Source organism: Cebidichthys violaceus, unplaced genomic scaffold (genome assembly GCF_023349555.1).
Source record: "Cebidichthys violaceus isolate CVI_PGR_0920_01 unplaced genomic scaffold, fCebVio1.0.p SCAF_28, whole genome shotgun sequence".
In the NCBI taxonomy this organism is placed as follows: Eukaryota; Metazoa; Chordata; class Actinopteri; order Perciformes; family Stichaeidae; genus Cebidichthys; species Cebidichthys violaceus.
In genome coordinates, this window is record NW_027176461.1 from 1,832,484 (window position 1) to 1,844,995 (window position 12,512).

Here is a 12,512-nt window from a genome sequence, read left to right on the forward strand (position 1 = left end):
TCCTCGTTTTTTTTTTTCTTCTACAGAAGATTCAGCTTTTTGCACAAACTTCTGTTAAGTTGAAAAGATTGAGACTTTGGGGAAATAAAGTATTTGCTTTCTGATGGAGAGTTACATCTTCAAAATAATTCAATACCACTTTCATGTGTGTCTGTTGGACTAGACTAGCGTCTGCTTAGCTTAGCATAATGTTAGCCTGGCTCGGTCCAAAGGTGACAAAACCATTTACCTGAAAAAAATGTTACACATCCTTTTTTATTTTTGAGAAAATACAAAGTGTAAATAACAACTCGCCATTTTACACTACGGTATTAGTGGAGCATTTCTTGGTTCTGAGTTAATAGCCTGTATTTATACAACGAATTTCCCTTTTTACATCTGTTTTTGGACACATTACATGAACTACATAAAACATGTTAATAAGTGGGGTTTAGAAGTGCTGGAAGGTTGATTGTGTTGCTATTTAATAGAGCACTGGTGTTACTACACAATCAAGAGTGATGGTAACTCCACCAGAAAGTGAAAGAAGCATATTTTCCAAAATGTCACTTGACTGCTTTCATTGGATGTTAAAGTATACTAAAATGATGGAATATTGTATTGGTAACATTAGCTTTCTTAAGCTAACGTTAGACATTGTGTCATCATATATCAGTTTAAAAAAAACAAACAATATGGTTTTGGAATATTTAATTTTTCGAATGTAAATCTGCGAGGAAGTTCTTCAGTCAAATCTTTGTGTCAAAAGTGACATCATTTTTCTCAGATGTTGCTCTTTGATCTCTCTTATCCCACATATCAAAATGTAGCTAATCCACAAGAACCAAACAGCCAAATAAAGCTGTCTGCAGTATTCTTAACCGGTAAACAAAGACATACTTCAGAGTCTCATTGTCGTCATTCATGCAGAAAATGTCTCCATCAAAGAAATCTCACGTTTGTAACCTCAACGTTTAGTGTTTTAACCGTTTTAGTTGAGAGTCCTCTTGTCTCTGCGGAGGTTAAACGGTGCTGCAGGGACCCTCGCTGTCCTCACTGTCGTCCCACAATCCTCCACCGCTCAGGCCTGCTGCAGGGTTGCCTCTCTGCTGAGACAGGCCTGGTCTGAAGAGATGAGAAGTAACAGGTAAAAGTATATTGATCTCATTAACCCAGTTTGTTTCATCTTTATGTTGTATCTGCATTGATAGGATAGTACGAGCGGCTTGTACATCTCTGTCACATGATGAAGGCTCTTACCTCAGGTTTTCTCTACTCGGGTTGAAACTCAGAAAGCTTTGCCTCGCTGGGGCTTGAATCGGTATGAAGCCTTGTCTGTTGTCTTTCTCTGGAGCCGCATCCGCCTGGTACATGGAGTGATGTGGATAAATACAGAGAGCAGGTTAGAGTGAGTTTCATTAAACAGCATTGCGAGGAGTTGTCAGGAAAATATGGGATCCATTGATTGAAGGAATGCTCATGAAGACCATTTCACTTGTCATTGGTGGTACTACTTAGTATGTAGAAACAGTTGTCCTTTGTCAAGACTCTGACAATAACCCTGGTGTTTTCATTTGCATAACAAACTGGAGATGTCTAGTTTGAATTCATTTTTTATTAATTTTATTAGAGCCACGATATGCAGATTTTTATTAATGCACGTATGCATGGCATATGTTTAGTGTGTGTGAGACGCTCCCAGTGAAAATTGCAGTCTGTGTTGCTGTGCAAATCTACTTCGAGGAGGTGCCAAAGTTACATTTTCAAATTGTATTCATAGAGGTTTTAATATTAGAAATTCAGAAGGTCTGTGTAGCTTGAGTAATGTTCACATTGTACTGCACCACACTGGCACAAAGGATGCTGTTACTGTAATATACCAACAGCAGGCCCATGGACGGAGCTTGGTGCTTGTGAAACAAAAAACTAAATACCTGCTTGGATGGATCATCCCAGATGGGCCTGAAGGCACTTTTTGGATGTAAAGGAGGAGACCACTTCCTGACGTTGACCAGCCTCTTCCCGTAGGAGCTGACGAGGCACGGCGTCGGCCCGTCCACACACGGCCCTGCAGCGTGGCGCAGAGGAGGGTGAGGGGTCAATCTGGGAATCTGCCACCTCAGACACACGGTCCTCTCTCTGGGCGCCTCCCTTGACTGCTGCTGGCTGCAGGAGGGCTTCAACAGCACCGGCACCTGGCTGTCCTCCTCTTCATCCTCATCGCTGTTGCTGCCCGTCGTCTCCCTGCGCAGGGTGGCGTCAGGGCTGCAGGAGGTGACGGAGGAGTAGTCGAAGGCTGAGGTGTCGTCCTGGTCCGTCTCGCAGTCCTCGAGGCTGTGGTGGGCGTGAGGGGCCTCCAGCCCATTGGTGCCTTGCCCGGTGAGCTGGCTGTAGGTGCCCTGGCCCGAGTCGCTGTTCTCACCCCACGCCGCGGCGTCGGGGGTGAGGAGGGAGCAGCAGGCGTGTCCACAGTCTCGGGCCGGCTGGTTCAGGAGGGTCAGGTCTCCTCCACAGCCCTTCCTCCTCACCGGGCTGCAGGACAAGCACTCCAGACGCATCGAGTGACACCCGTCCACTCCATTACTGACAGGCTGCTGGTTGTCTCTGTGGGAAGGAGAGTGGAGGTTATTGTACCAGGACGCCCACATGAACTGTGACAGTGAGGGTCAGTGGCGTGAAGGATGTGGAAATCTGTACATTTACTTGTTTTCATTATTATCTAACCTCCTCTTACTCTTTCCATCCTTTTCCTCATTGCTTTCCCTTTTCCTGTCATTCCTCCTGTCTTCCTTCTGTCATTATTTCTTTCATACTTGTTTTCTTTACTTTCTTCTTTTAATGACCCGAAAACGGCCATGTTCTTTGATATACATAGGGATTCTTGAATTCCTTTTCCTGACAACTCTTTTGTACTTTTTCTTCAAGGATTGAAGTGCTGCTTCCACATCTTTACACTGCAGGTGCTCCCTTGCTTTGCTGTACTGACTGGAGCCAGCAGAGGGCGACACTCACCTCTGCGCTGCGGTGTTGGAGTGACGCTGAGACTCTCTGGTCTGCTGGCTCCTGGTGCAGCACTTTGCAGAGGATCCACCAGCCACTGCATCAGAGCAGCTGCTGTCATGCAAAGAATGAATGTGAATTTCTGAATTTGTTAATGAGCCAAAGACAAAAACGCGCAGGCAATACAAATCTACATCAATATTTAACCTGATATAAATGGCATCAATCTGAGTTTTAATTATTATAGATCATCTGTGAATCTGCTAATCCTTCTCTTGATGCCCTGACCTTTGTCCACCTTCTTCTCCTTCCTCCCACCGGACGTCTTCCTCCAGGATCATATGACAACGGGACAAGATGCTCCTCAGGGCTCGCTCAATTCCCAGCAGGAGGCTGCAGTCAGGATGCTCCTTACTGGTCCACTGCAGCAAGTTCTAGAGAAGGAAAATGGAGAAATATTAAACAACGAAGTAAGGTGTAGGGTCAGTTTAGCATAACCTGTAACTATATGTATTTTGACCTGTAGTGCTTCTAAAATTGGTTCTAAATTGACATATGCTTTCATAAGGCCTTTAATATTTGCGTATTTGTCATATATTAATCTCTGGCCTTCTACTATCCCTCAAGAAACATCGTCATTGGTTTTATTTCCTGCTCTGAATCATTGTTTTTGTGTTTTTCAGATGTTCTTATTTTAGACCTCCTCAGCATTATAGGTTCAGTGTTGACCTGCAGTGTCACATCTTGTGTCGCTGTGGACTCCCTGTGGCTGCTGACTCACCTGAATGTGGCTCAGGTAGCCGTGGATGCGACCGACAGGTGCCAACAGCAGGTAGAGCAGCTTCATCTCCTCTTTCTCCATCTGGCCGCTCTTTTAAACGCAGACAGGAAATATCCATCAGCATGTCTGGCTTCCCAGGTACTTTGTGAATGAATAATATTGACTCTTATCAATTAAAATACCTGCATTTTCTCAGAATGATTTAGTCTGTTGAACTCCAGCGAGAGGAATGATGCCAGGGTAGTTGTGTATCCAAGGTACATATCCGAAAAGGCTGTCTGGACGACCCAAGTCAAAGCAGTCGTGAGCACCTTCAGTGTTCAGTGTAATGGACTGACATCATTTTTAAAAAAAGAGCATCAACTTACATCGTTTTGTCCGATGAGCTGCACCAGGATGTCTCCAACCAGAGATTTCCAGTGTTCAGCAGTTAATCGCTCCTGCAGGGTGTTTCTGAAGAGCAGGTGTCGCTGTAAGAGCTGCTCCACAGACTTCAGATACGTCTGACTGGATCACGACACAAAAAAAACAAGGATTTTAATTACAAATGGAAGTTTAACGCAAAGCCAAGTTTGCATCAGTGTTAAAGAATTTATGTAAGCAACCATTAATGATCTGTGCAGTTCAACTGTGTTAAGACGTTACAAGAAGGAAGAATTGGTTGCTAGTTTTTTTAGACAGGACAGACCTGCGCTGCTGTTTAGTCAACATGTAGCACTTACTACGGCTCCACAGTCATCTGGTGAGCTGGCGGTGTCTTGTATTTATCATACAGCTGGTTTAAGGTTGACACGTACTCCCACTCAGAATGTAGAAGTTGCATCGCCACCTGATGTCGTGCATCTGGACAAAAAAAGATCACTCATAATGTTCATACTTCAGACACTTTCTGAATGGGCATCAAGTTTAATCCCCAATCTGATAATCTAAATATAGCTAACAGAAATAAGGTGCTTTTCATTTATATATATAATCTGTTTACTATCTTTGGCCAAAGGAGGTAACACAAGTATTGCAATATAAATATATTTGCAGCATCACGATCTATGCACACAATTCTGATAACCTGATTCAACAAAAACACTCCAGTCTGCTGAACTCTGAGCACAATTTAAATAGAAGTTCTACATCGACCAGGACTGACATCTTAGGCATTGCCACTCTAACGTCCAGTGGCTTCAGTAACTACAAAGAAACTCACTCAAGTTGTTAAGTTTTAAAACATTTTTTCCGTTTTAAAAAGCCAAGTGATGAAAATTTTAACAAGTTGAAAACATCTTGTAACATTTTTTTCCTTTGCACATTGTTGCTCACCTGTGCCTTCGCTCAGTCCGGCTTTGAGGCCCTGCAGGAAACAGTGGAGGAGCAGTTTCCCTCTGGACAGAGCGGCCGGTGGAGCAGACGAACAGTCACACGGCCTCCGCTCACAGGCCGGTTCTGCTGGATCGCTGCTGCACGACAGTGGACAGATGGCAAAATGTCTCTCTGCAGGTTTCACATGTCTGTTATTAAAAACGTCATATCGCCTGATGACTGGGCGTAAACAGCTCTTTTATGAGTAATTGTTTGCCGTGTGCCACTGAAGATGGTGACAACATTAATATGAACGCATATACGTTCATTCCCTGGAAACAAACAAACATAGTGAAGAAGACTTTCATGTTTGTTTCTGCATTTTACACTTTGATTTGACTGAAATTTACAGCACAAACCAGAAAAGAATTATCCTGTTATATATATAACAGTATAAATATGTCTGATTTGTTTAGATATTCCATATACTTTATTTGTTTTTCACCTCTCTCTGTGTTTGGATGTGGAGCTCTTTCCATCCTGCTGAGGTCTCTGTCTGTTGCTGTACAGCTGCAAGATCTGACACCCCATCACTCCAAGCTCTTCCTGCAGGATGACAAGACGCCGGGTAAAGCTGAGGACGTGTCATTTCACTGTAACCAAACTTTCCACACGAGATATTTCTCAATAGTTGAACTAATCTGAGTTCTCACCCTCAGAGACTCGACCAGCGCCTCCAGGCGGAGAGCTTTCTTCTGGCAGCTCCTCCTGTTCTCCTCCAGCTCCTCCCGCAGGTACGTGTCTCCATGTTGGATCTGACTGAGCTCCAGCAGAGCGCTGGTGAACCCCGTCTTCAGCTCCGACACCATGCATTGCAACTGAGGGGACAGCAGGTGTCATATATTATTCAAACATACAATTAGATTCATTAACAAGACAACAACAGCATTGACATTTACACTTCTGGAGTTGTGGTCATTGTAAGCTGACATAGATCATATTAAAGTCTAGACTATTTGGATCCTGGATTCCACTCTTGGACATCAGAGGTGGTTTACTTACTTATACTATCTGCTGCTAATTCTTTTTAATAATTTGAGCTTTAAATATGAAGTGAACTGTCTCTTTAACAAAGCCAGGCTGGCTGATGAGGGAAGGTGCAGAATACCTTGGAGATTTCAGTGACAAGCTCTGCCTCTTGAGGCTTCATGACCTGTACACAGAGAGAGACACAAACAAGGCTGTTTGCAAACACCCAGTTAATAATGTGCACAGACCATCACAGACTGTTTCATATTTCTAGCTGATAAACTGTAGAGAGAACAGTTGAGTTTGGTATTTACACCATGCAGAGAAAACCATGTTCTTCCGTATAATTATCTTCAAACAAAGATCAGCATTCACACAATGGGGACAAAGCAGGAAAGTGAACCTGTTTTTGTTCTGAAAAGTTAACCTAAAAGTTAACCTCTTCCTGACCAAATACACATAATGTATTCCTCCTACCTATATATTAAAGCCTATACATTCACTAAAAGAGTTTGAATAACATTCTTAAGCCGATTTAAGGACTTTCGTGTCCATATTCTTGTTTGTTTGTGGTACCTCCTCAGATGTTGCTCCTGCCAGCAGCCCCTCTGCTAAGGAAGTGGCAAGCCAGCCAAAGAGCTCAGCCCTGCAGGGGAAATGGCTGCAGGAGCCAAGATCCCTCCTTATAAGTCTGCTGACAGAAGGGCAGGCACGGATCAGCGGAAAAAAAAATGGAATATGTGACAGCCTCATGTTTTAAACTAGAAATACATCATATAAAATGACAGATCTCCATAGGTCATTTTATAACACTTTTAAAATATGCAGAAATAAAAATGTAATTGTAGGTTGCAAGACTGTGACGATCATAGCTACTTGTAAGCCTGTTATAATATTTCTTAAACAAAATCATAATATCAGTGATTTCCAAATCACAATATTCAACATAAAACATGAGAAAAGCACTGACTGCTGAAGCAAAAGGTATAAAAAGAAAGCCAAAGGACACCCACCTCAGTTACAGCTCTCTAATATTGCGTCTCCGGACATCTGAAAAGATGCAGTGACTCCAAAAAGACTTAAAATGTCCAGTGTTTGCTTTTCTGTGGAGGATCTTGGTTTCAGTCATTTGCAGTGCCTGAAGGCGGGTGTCTGGTGCTGAGCTGCGCACTGCTCTGTGCCGACAGCAGATGTCCCGCATGACGCTCAGAGCAGCTCTGTGGTTAACTGAGGAAGTCAGGTTCAGTGTGAACCATGTAAATGCCCCAATGGAAGTATTGCTTCATGATAGTTATCATATGTAAATATTTTATTTTTATATTATAACTATTATTCTACTCTACTGTTCTTTTTATATTTAATTATTTCACATAACGCTTGAAATGATGCTGAGAAAGTAGTTTTTGAAAGCTTTTCAAAATGGAAACGTGTCTTTTTATGTGCAATTTCCTACAAAACATTACTGTAATTTCTTATGGAGTGAAATATTAATAAGATTAAAGAAAAAACAAACAATAGATAAGAGATGGCATTATACACAATGCAATGCCTTTGATTATGTGAATGATGAGGGATCATTTTGGAAAATAAATACAGAAATCAAGTAATGCAACTCCGGCAGCCATGATGTGTATCATATAGCCTACATAGTGCAAATATAGGTATAGGTATGAATAACACATACATTATACATTCACATATATTTAAAATTTAAATGTATAGAAACATGTATGTGCAGTATCATTTACACACACACACATTTTTATACTTAACACTGCATTTTATTTATATATTTGATTTTAAATTTACAACAGGCTTCGGCTAATACATGTACGATTAAAAAAATTAAAACACCTTATATATCAAACAGATTCCAAAATAAAAAACATTTTTAGAAAATCAATGGATTTTGTCGCCGATCATTTTCTTCACTCCGCCCGCGTGCCTCAGTCCGTCGAATAAATCGAACGCACACGTGCCTGATTTGTTTTGCAGAGGGGCGTGGTTAAGGGACGGTACTTGAATCTGATTGGCTGCTGGGCCTCAATGAGTTTTCAAAATCGAAGCAGCAGCTGACGGAGCTGTCAAAACAGCCGACAAGAGGAGAACGTGACTGGTGAGAAAAGAGACAAAGACGTACCGTAAATGAAGCCAAATATAGGTATATAAATATGTTATGCTACAACGTTACATCTTTTTATCTCTTTTCTTTTTCAAATAATGGTTACAAAAACATTTTAGGTAATTGTTTGCCGTTTTGCGAGACAGATCGTTAGCTAGCTAGCTAGCTAGCTAGCTATCAGCAACACATCTCTCTCCAAGCAACATTCAAATGAATGTATTATTCTGAATAGTATGTTTCCTTCATCTGAATCTTAATACCTTGAGTAGTGCATAAAAAGCTAACTCCTAGCACGACTATAGCATGTTTAATTCATAGTGTAACGTTACAGGTTGGTATGTAGCATAGCTAGTTGCTGACATAGTCGCTTATTTAAAGGAGCATACTCATCATGGTTTTAGCACGTTTTAGGTATTTATTGGTGAGCTATAGCTTTGTGATATAATGTACACATTTTGTATTTTGTTTTGACATCATGCACTTTACATCACTGCCCTTAATTCCCAAATGATGCCATTCAGTAGTTTGGGTTGCCTTCCATTGTGTTCCACCTAAAATCAGTTTGCAGAGACTTAATCTTCCATCACAGCAAACGTGTTATACCTTCCTACTGTCTCAACAGTCTGCTGGGCTGGAGCCATGAGGACGAGTGAGTTTGACTCTTCATCTGATGAGGAGGATGTTGGAGAGCAGCAGCTGACGCCCTTCCACATCTCCTGGTACGTTTTTAGCAGTTTTCCCTTTGTCTTGGGCCGCCAAAAGGATTGTGCATCAGTGAAAGTCAGTTTGCTTGTATGTGGTGACATGTAAACGTGTACATATGCTTGGCTTTAAGGTTACCTCTGTCCATAGTGGAGTGCTCGCAGTTTCTTGGGATATGCGCACTACCAGGTAAGGTCCTAGTTTATCATATTTTTGTGTCTCTGCATGTTGGCGTTTTTACTTTATTGTAAGATTTTTGTGCAACTGAAAATAAAACATTTTCTTCATTTGATTTCAGGTTGCAAATACAAAGACATCCGCAGGAGTCTGGAAAGAGATGTCGGTAAGACGACCTTGTGCTTGAATAAAATATGAAATAATGAAATACTGTATTAACATTCACATGTAGATCTTTAATTTGGTCTTTCTTTTGAAATACCGCATTCCAGTGGATTTGGGAAATGTAGTGTGTGAGCATGATTTTATAGAATCACATACTGTGACTGCAGGCTGCAACTAATAACTGTTTTCATTGTCAATTCATTTGATTATTTTTATTTTAGTTATTAAATCATTTGGTCAATAAAAAAAGTACAATTTGTCACAATTTCCTAAAGGGTTAAATGCTCTCTCAGATTTCATTAGTGATAACTGGTAACATATTCCCCTAAAAGCATCTTGTTATAAAGAAGCCTCGTCAGAGAAAACCCTGTTTTACATCTTTGCTTCCTTCGTGTTAACAGAAGAGCTCCAGAGCCAGGGGGTGCAGGAAGTGTTTGTTTTCTGCACCAGAGGAGAGCTGAACAAGTACCGGGTTCCCTCCCTGCTGGAGGTCTACCGGCAGCGAGGCTTCACAGTTCACCACACGCCCTTCCCAGACGGAGACGCTCCCGAGCTGGAACAGTGCTGCCAGATCCTCGAGGAGCTGCAGGTCAGCCTCGAGAACAACAGGAGGACTGTGATCCAGTAAGTGAATTAAAAGAATCATCAGTGTTAAACTAAACGTACACAAAAAGAAACACATTTCCCAGTTTATCTTCCTCTTTCTTCTGGAGGACAGGAAATGGCTTCTAACATAAGTACTCAAAGTGTTACATTTATTTAAACTGGCGGTCTCAAGTTGCTGTCAGAAGAAGTCTTACTGGTTGGTGTGTTGCGGCGAGTAAAGCAGTATGATGCAGACTTTTGTTTTCCTGCCAGTCGGCTTAATGTTTCCCAGAAACAATACATGTTAATACTTCTAAAATCAGTTGGCTGATTTTTTTTTTATTTATTGCAATTTTAGAGCACCTTCATACTTACAATGTATAGATGAAACACCCTTCGTTCAAAAGATGGGTTTTTGAGGGCGAGAGGGGGAGGGAGACAGGAAAACAAGAAATGTTTCTCAAGTAGATTTTGTGATATGACAACATAAAATATTTTAACAAGAAAGGTTTTGTGTAAAAATGTAATCATTTCTCTAAAAGTGATGCAAAAATATGTCGTTTTATATAAAAGATATCTTGTTAAAATTAGAAAAGGTTTGTGTTTTAACCAGATCTTTTCACAGATTTAATGAGAAAATGTACAAATATTTTTAGTGTCATGGTGGCAGCAACACTCTCAGCAGCCTCAACAGACCAGAGCAGGAAGAAGAAGGTTTTGTCACAAGGCCCCTGAGAGGCTCCTGTATGCAACTGGTTGCACTGGACTCTCCTAATGTGTGAGAGAATTCAACTATGTAAATGCGAAGCACGATGTTTTCTACCCAAACGTAGAAACCGTGTCAGCGAAGGTTAAAGATCGACATCGATACAAACAGTTCTACACTTTTGTGTTTTTATAATATTTGAAGTATTTTTAAACGTTTTGAAGTGCCAAACAGCCCTGGAGAAACAGAGCACATGTCACCACAAAGACATCCATCTTCTGTAACACCCTCGGGACACCTCTCATTACACAACTGAGCCATTTGCTTCCAGCTTTCAGCATTTGATGGGATTTTGCGCCTTTCTTTCTTTCCCCCTTCAGCTGTTACGGAGGCCTGGGACGCTCCGGATTAAGTACGAATATTTTACTTCTCCTTTTACTGTGAAAGTTGTTCTTTGTGTCATCCATCATGTGTTTGTTTGTTTCTTTATATGTCAGTTTATGTTGAAAAGTTTGACCTTTTTTCCAATCCCTTTCTTTCATTGCTCTGATCTCGTGGATGTCTCATGTTTTCAGTCGCCGCCTGTCTGCTGCTTCAGCTCTCTCTGACGATGACGGCGAACAAAGCCATCGGAATCCTCCGGGAGCACCGAGGAGGAGGAGCCATACAAACCGTGAAGGTGAGACTCTGCTGCGGCTTCTGCACGTTTGCCTCATTACACATGTAGATATTTAGCATCCATGCCGACCATTTTCTACGGCATATCATAAGTGTTGATGTTGATTTCCTTTTTCGGCTGCCATTTATACTTATCACTTACTCAAAACGTGCTCAAGATATCTTTTTAACAATTATTGTGGAGTAATAATTAAGTTGTAAACTGGGACTATTTTTGAATGTTACTCCCTAAACTGTTCCATTTTATTTAGTTCCTCGTCAGTATATTCTTATTCATAATAATAATAAATATGGTCCCCCATCAAAATGAAGACTCAGTGCTACTACTTCAAATTGTTATATTTATGAAAATGTGTTGCATGTTTTTGGAAGTTTACAGTAAGCATGACCCAAAGTCACAATGTCCACAATTATGAAAATGAGACCTAGTTTGATAAATACCGTAGTATTTATAATACAGTGCTCTGACATTAGAGATTTGAAAGCTACTTACAAGTATTGCATTCAAATACTATGTTGTGAGAAAATGATTGTCAATATTATTGGCTGTTATTTAAAGTTGTCCTGGTTAAAATGTTACTTTGTTTGTTACAAAACACATTGGGCAACATATTTTAGAGGTCTTTAAAAATCTCAAACATTGTAGTTTGTATACAAAGTGAGTATTGGTTAGACTGAAGTGAATGTAGGAGCTTCTTCCATTAAAAAGGGCCCTTACCAGTAAATATGAGTGACAATATTACACCCAATGATGTCAAGTAACTGTCAACTGTTTAGAAGTGCTGTACTTGTGCCAAACAAACATGTCAACTAACACCGTAATCTAACTTTTCCGCAGCAATACAACTTCCTCCATGAGTTTCGGGAAAAGTACGCCGCCTATCAGGAGAGCAGAAAGGTTTCCACAGAGCGCTCGGTGTCACGGTGATCTCTCCTCTTCATCTCATTAGTCAACGATTCTCTCCTGATGGTGTGTGATTTCTAATTCTATTCTCTGATTGCACTTTAACAGAATACTCTAATATATTGCTTTTCTCCTCATGATAATCAAATCAAAGACTTGAGGATATCCTGGTGGGGTGTTTATTAGCAAGTTTACAACATGTTTGCATTGATATTACATTTAAAAATGGAGGTTTTTGTCTTGAGGATGTGAACTGAGAAAAGGTCTCTTGCTGTATCTATTTTTATGTCCAATGAGCTGCATTTTCTGAAATACCATCTTTTCTCTTAATCTGTACGAGTGCAAATCAGTACTTCCCTGTTCCACATTAGTTCTCATAGAATGTGTTTTT

At 40.8% G+C, this 12,512-nt stretch overlaps 2 protein-coding genes across 7 annotated transcripts; one reads left to right on the plus strand and one right to left on the minus strand.

Annotated features, from left to right (window-relative positions):
* Positions 1 to 35: 35 nt before the first annotated feature.
* On the minus strand, positions 36 to 7,275 carry si:ch211-67f24.7 (rho guanine nucleotide exchange factor 33). 4 transcript variants are annotated; one of them, XM_068721545.1, is made up of 15 exons: positions 7,096 to 7,275; positions 6,659 to 6,773; positions 6,222 to 6,266; positions 5,767 to 5,931; positions 5,559 to 5,659; positions 5,075 to 5,208; positions 4,483 to 4,603; positions 4,129 to 4,267; positions 3,943 to 4,038; positions 3,761 to 3,850; positions 3,268 to 3,413; positions 2,992 to 3,093; positions 1,914 to 2,583; positions 1,240 to 1,343; positions 36 to 1,104 (listed from the first exon to the last, which is right to left on the minus strand). In XM_068721545.1, the coding sequence occupies exons 3-15, from the start codon at positions 6,261 to 6,263 to the stop codon at positions 1,002 to 1,004; spliced, it is 2,013 nt and encodes a 670-aa protein (XP_068577646.1). In that variant the 5' UTR covers positions 6,264 to 6,266; positions 6,659 to 6,773; positions 7,096 to 7,275; the 3' UTR covers positions 36 to 1,001. The 4 variants fall into 4 exon arrangements, with proteins under 4 accessions (XP_068577646.1, XP_068577645.1, XP_068577643.1 ...); XM_068721544.1 differs by having other exon boundaries at positions 2,992 to 3,090; positions 5,075 to 5,211; XM_068721542.1 differs by having other exon boundaries at positions 5,075 to 5,211.
* An 871-nt stretch (positions 7,276 to 8,146) lies between these two features.
* On the plus strand, positions 8,147 to 12,460 carry cdkn3 (cyclin dependent kinase inhibitor 3). Of its 3 annotated transcripts, none has more exons than XM_068721694.1 (8): positions 8,147 to 8,243; positions 8,827 to 8,923; positions 9,040 to 9,095; positions 9,205 to 9,249; positions 9,650 to 9,872; positions 10,920 to 10,951; positions 11,115 to 11,218; positions 12,056 to 12,460. In XM_068721694.1, exons 1-8 carry the CDS (start codon positions 8,228 to 8,230, stop codon positions 12,143 to 12,145), a joined length of 663 nt encoding a protein of 220 aa, XP_068577795.1. In that variant the 5' UTR covers positions 8,147 to 8,227; the 3' UTR covers positions 12,146 to 12,460. The 3 variants fall into 3 exon arrangements, with proteins under 3 accessions (XP_068577795.1, XP_068577797.1, XP_068577796.1); XM_068721695.1 differs by having other exon boundaries at positions 8,149 to 8,198; XM_068721696.1 differs by lacking the exon at positions 10,920 to 10,951.
* The last annotated feature ends 52 nt before the right edge of the window (positions 12,461 to 12,512 follow it).

Bases quoted from the DNA above. Each gene is read 5' to 3' on its own strand.
- si:ch211-67f24.7 (XM_068721542.1), bottom strand. From the start codon at position 6,263: ATGAAGCCTCAAGAGGCAGAGCTTGTCACTGAAATCTCCAAG. The intron at 5,212-5,558 runs GTGAAAAACAAA...ACTGTCGTGCAG, and splicing joins ACATCCAAACACAGAGAGAG to CAGCGATCCAGCAGAACCGG. The intron at 3,094-3,267 runs GTCAGGGCATCA...TTTGCATGACAG, and splicing joins GGAGAAGAAGGTGGACAAAG to CAGCTGCTCTGATGCAGTGG.
- cdkn3 (XM_068721694.1), top strand. The intron at 8,924-9,039 runs GTACGTTTTTAG...CTTGGCTTTAAG, and splicing joins ACGCCCTTCCACATCTCCTG to GTTACCTCTGTCCATAGTGG. The intron at 9,873-10,919 runs GTAAGTGAATTA...TTCCCCCTTCAG, and splicing joins AACAGGAGGACTGTGATCCA to CTGTTACGGAGGCCTGGGAC.